The sequence below is a fragment of the Prosopis cineraria genome, unplaced genomic scaffold (genome assembly GCF_029017545.1).
Source record: "Prosopis cineraria cultivar Desert tree isolate PC_DT_omini unplaced genomic scaffold, ASM2901754v1 PC7, whole genome shotgun sequence".
Classification (NCBI taxonomy): Eukaryota; Viridiplantae; Streptophyta; class Magnoliopsida; order Fabales; family Fabaceae; genus Prosopis; species Prosopis cineraria.
Window position 1 is genome coordinate 32900970 of NW_026555338.1, and position 4787 is coordinate 32905756.

At 30.6% G+C, this 4787-nt stretch overlaps 1 protein-coding gene and 1 long non-coding RNA gene across 3 annotated transcripts; one reads left to right on the forward strand and one right to left on the reverse strand.

The window, feature by feature from the left end:
• Positions 1–701: 701 nt before the first annotated feature.
• Positions 702–3109, forward strand: LOC129315202 (uncharacterized). Its single transcript, XR_008594412.1, has 2 exons — positions 702–844; positions 1966–3109. It is a non-coding gene; the product is annotated as an uncharacterized LOC129315202 (long non-coding RNA).
• On the reverse strand, positions 1263–2987 carry LOC129315201 (pathogen-related protein). 2 transcript variants are annotated; one of them, XM_054958772.1, is made up of 4 exons: positions 2838–2987; positions 2623–2755; positions 1996–2294; positions 1263–1594 (listed from the first exon to the last, which is right to left on the reverse strand). In XM_054958772.1, the coding sequence occupies exons 1-4, from the start codon at positions 2985–2987 to the stop codon at positions 1442–1444; spliced, it is 735 nt and encodes a 244-aa protein (XP_054814747.1). In that variant the 3' UTR covers positions 1263–1441. The 2 variants fall into 2 exon arrangements, with proteins under 2 accessions (XP_054814747.1, XP_054814746.1); XM_054958771.1 differs by having other exon boundaries at positions 2623–2920.
• Positions 3110–4787: the final 1678 nt, after the last annotated feature.

Genomic DNA, 4787 nt, shown 5'->3' on the forward strand with positions numbered 1-4787 from the left:
TAAATAACTAATTGCCCCCCCTTTAAAATAAAAATTATGTGTATGATTTTATTTTTTCAATCACAACCTTTATTACGTGAATTGCAAAAGTTAAATAAAAAAATTATAAATTCTCATATGAAATTTCTTCTATGATTGATTGATAAACAAGTTCTGAAAATAAGTAATTCTAATTACATCTTTTACTTAAATAATTATAACTTTAATTATGTAAATGAAAAAAAATAAATAAAAAAATACAACTTTTCATATAAAATTTCTTTTATTATTAAAATTCAAGTTCTCTAAAAATATTTAATTACAATTTTTTATTATGTAAATTGTAAGAATTGAATAAAAAAATATAACTTCTCAAATAAAATTTTTTTATTAAAATTTAAGTTTTAAAAATAATTAGATATAATTTTTATTTAAGTAATTATAATTTTTATTTTTTGAATTATAATAATTGAACAATAAAAAATAACTTTTTATATGAAATTGTTATTTTTTATTTCAAATAAAAGATAATTTAATTATTCAACCCAAAATTATTAATATAAAAAAATACTTAAAATATTTTAAAAATTATGCTATTTGAAAAAAAATTATTGTAATTTATATATTTTAACAAGATTTTGTTATCATTTTTTTAAGTATGTTTTATATTAAACTTGATAAATCTCGGATCGTTTAATATTTCTTTGGCCAAAAGTGGAACTAGAAAAGGTTCTGACAAACACAGGATCGATCTCATCCTCTCCGAACTCTGATCGCTTTCCTGTCAAATGGCGGTGAAATACTGGAATTGCGAGGATCTTCGTTGCTCTGTCTCATCTCTCCTGAAGTTGCTGTCAAGCGACTCGTAGGTTTCGGATTATCATAATCTGTTATGCTCTCTGTGTGAACTGCGTGCCTGATAAATTACTGATTGGCTGTTTAATTAGTATTCTGATCGCAAAGGAATTTCGAGGTTTTTGTTGCAAATTTTGGGCTCGATTCCATATCACCGCTGCTTATCAATAATTAGATGATTTTAGGAGGTGTAAAGTTTCGAGATTAAGTCGTTCTGCATCACTCTGAAGACAGTGATGAAGCGGCGACACTATAAATAATCATTACCTGCTTTATCTCAACGTGAATAAATGTGATTTTCTATAAACACATGAGATGGCTTAATATGAATTGTAGGTAAGCTGATTCTTCATGGATATTGGAAAGATGCTTTTTCCTTCTTCACTGACTTGTAAACAAAATGTGGAAAAGCACAATGCAAGGACCAGTGAGCTCATGAATTACCATAAACTTTTCACAGAAAATGAGAAAGAGAATGCTAGATGTTCATCTTGTACTTGTTTTATTCAACATGCATATAAGATAATCATAATAAACTCAAATAATGATTCCACTGCATGTGTAATAAGATCAAAGCAGGTGCTTCAGTTGAAATTTTGAGATGCAATTATTTGCTGAAAGGACATCCTTGAGAAGTAGCTGAGCTTTTGCTGGTTTCATTTATGGGAACGGTTGTGTGTGTCCTTGATAAAAGTCCTCCTATTAACTCTGCTGGGTCATAGTAAACCTCAACCTCTTCTGCTCTCAGAGATTCATCAACCTGTGAACAAAACAAAAGAAAAAAAACTCAAAGCTCATGAATCAAACTTAAAACACATTTAATCTATCATTACCTGTGAAAATACCACTTAAAACGTTTTCACTGGTTGATAAGTTTTCCATGTTCCTTCAGGAATAAATAATCTGATATGATTTCCACATATATATTCTGTTTTAAAATTCAATTTGGTACCTTTAAATGTAATTTTGCTCCTATTCATCCTTTCACAGGTCTAAAATCATATCATATAATATACAGTCTTTTCAACAATCAAATATTCTCTGAAATCGAACCAGTACAGATATGAATACACATAAATTCTGACAATGATGATTTGCTGCATAAGTTGAGCTCAAATTTTGATTTCTCAGCAGAAAAGCAGATGCAAAGGAGAGAATTACCTTGAGGGTTGCCAAGCCATAGAATTGGACCATCTTGCCAGTAGGAGGATGGCCCTTGAAAGGGCCTTCAAAGAAGCCCCAGTGCCTGAACTTGAAAGTGATTTCAGGAGGTCCAGTATAAACCTTGATCACTTCCCAAGCAAAGCCTCGAGGAAAAGCTGATCTGAAGGCTTCGTGAGATGATTCAAAGGTCTCTTCTTCTGCTTTGTAATACCTGAACGGTTCTGGCAGAGAGTTTTGCAGCAGAGCATTGTAACTTCCCATGCGAAGAGTTTCCTCTCCAGATAATCCCTCCCTGCCTGTTTGCCATGCTTCAAAGGTTAGATCAGATCTATATGTTTCGCAGCATCAATTCATATTCTATTGTTTGCTGCTCTATTCAAACAGTTGATTCAAATCGTTTAGACTTTAAAAAAAGAAAAAAAAAAACATATGAACAATGACTTTAACACGGTTTCAAGTTTGAAACAGAAAAGTCAACAGATTAGAAGAAAACAGTGTTTCTAGATGAGTGTGATTCCCAACTTATATTCGGTTGACACGAAGATGTTTTATCCAAGCTGAAACTAAGACAAAGGTGATGGCCAGAGAAAACAAGAAACAGAATGAAAGAAACCTTGAAGTTACCATTGACAAAGAGCTTGAACTTGTGAGGGTTGATGGACTTGAAATCCTGCAAGCGAGTTTTGTGAGAGAGCTCCATCTCCCACGTCTTGACAGCATTTTGCACAGTCTCCTCCAATGATCCTTCCGGCCACTCCTGCAAATCAAAACAAATGAAAAAATGATTAAGATGAAGAAATCTTGAGAGAGAGAGAGAAAGATGAGAAGGGAGAAGCAACCATGGTTCGGCCTTGTTCGAAAAGCAAGTTGACATCGTCGTAGCTGGGAGGGCCACCATGTCTCCAGAGAGTGTTGGCTTCATGCTCACCCAACAAGAAAGACCTGTATTTATCTTCACAACCTGCCACTTCTTCTTCTTTTCCGGCCATCTCCAAAATCAATTCACAGCCAACCTTACTTCTTATTGGGAAAGGAAACTGTATCTTACTCTCTTATCTCTACCATGTCCACCACTTTATATATTTATATACAGCTTCGATCGGTTCCTGTCCTTTTCTTGAAAACCTGCAACACCATCTAATTTATTAAGGTTTTCTTTCTGTTCTTAAAATAAAATAAAAAATTATACGATAATCATTATCAATTTTTTAAACCAAAAAAACATTCTCAAGCTATGTTTTTTTTTCTTGATTAAAGATAACTTTGACAATGAATATAGATAACTTTGACAATGAATATATAAATTATTTTACTTTTGCCCTTATCTGACAATAAATATTGAATAAGGCTTCAATGTGTAGTGTTTCTGTCATAAGTTATTCAATGTGATGTTTACAAACAAGGGAAGATTGCATGTGGCTGGGTTTTAGATCCATGGCATTTTTATTTGATGACAGAGGAACGATGAGAGAACGATTTACAAAAAAAAAAAAAACAAGAAGAAGTGGAGCTCATCATGGTTTTAAAATAATTAGACGAAAATGTTGATATTAATCAATCTTGTATAATGTACGACTGAGTCATATCCAAGGGCTATCAATTCAATTAAATGTAAGGGAGAATGACAATTAAGGATCCCATAAAACTATTAATTATAATTAATGATCCTGAATTATTAAAACCTTAATAATGAATCATGCTTGATCTTTACTTAAAATTAAAAATATGAATTTAAAATTAAAAAAAGATACTCGTAAAATTACTATTATGGGTTGGAATGATTCTCAATACTAGTTAGGAAAATTAAAATTCACACTTGGGAATATGTTGTTTTCATTATGAAATTAAAATTTATTTGTAAAACTTTTCAAAAGCACTTATAAAAATATATTAGTTACTTGAAAATTTATTAAAGTCATTTTTGAATGGGAAGTCAAAAATTATTTTTATACTTATCGATATATAGGTAAATCATTTAGAAAATCAAGAAAAGGAACTACTGAACTTATTATAATAAGTTGAGACTATTGTTAATATCATTTAGAAAAATCAAGATTCAAATGTTATAGGTCAAAATTACTGAAATTACTATTATAGATTAGGACTATTATTAATCCCATTCACAAGTTTGGATCTTATTTTTTTTAATTGAAATTAACAATAATCTCAATTCATAATAGTAATTTTAGTTGCACCTTTTCTTTATTTTAAATTCATATGTTTTTAATTCTAAGTAAGGACTAAGGTTCATTATTAGGATTTCAATAATTTAGGAATCTTAATTATAATTAATGGTGTTATGAGATCCTTAGTTATTATTTTCTCTAAATGTGATTATCTCTTGAATTCTTTGTATTAATTCCAAAGAAAAGTTGTTTGTAAGTCCTCTCTTGAAATTGAAATTGTGCTGGAGGATCAAAGGATCAAAATGCAGGCAAATAACCATGAAATTCCGAGCTTATTTTTTGCTTACATTTTAAGCCTATCTACTTGTACTCTAGTCATCCATTAGTCCTTCAGCAACACTTGGCTCTCAAGAAGAAACTTATTAGCAATTTTTTCTAATTCCAACTATTATTATAGCTTCTCTTGAATGTACCAAAAGGGCACTATCTCTCCACAAAAACCATCAACAAAATACAAACCCACCTACCTCTCCACTTAGTGGGAGGGTCACAATGACTAAGTCCCTAGAATGACATTTAAGGCCTTTTGAAGGAAATTTATCATAATAAAAACTTATCAATTTTACATCAGATATTATCTTATAAAAATTCATATATGTTGTT

What these genes read in the sequence shown, in the direction of transcription:
- LOC129315201 (XM_054958771.1), bottom strand. Translation starts at nt 2,920, where the DNA reads ATGAAGCCAACACTCTCTGGAGACATGGTGGCCCTCCCAGCTACGACG. An exon ending in GTTCAAGCTCTTTGTCAATG is followed by an intron (nt 2,295 to 2,622) that starts GTAACTTCAAGG and finishes CATGGCAAACAG; the next exon opens with GCAGGGAGGGATTATCTGGA. An exon ending in ATGGCTTGGCAACCCTCAAG is followed by an intron (nt 1,595 to 1,995) that starts GTAATTCTCTCC and finishes TTTTGTTCACAG; the next exon opens with GTTGATGAATCTCTGAGAGC.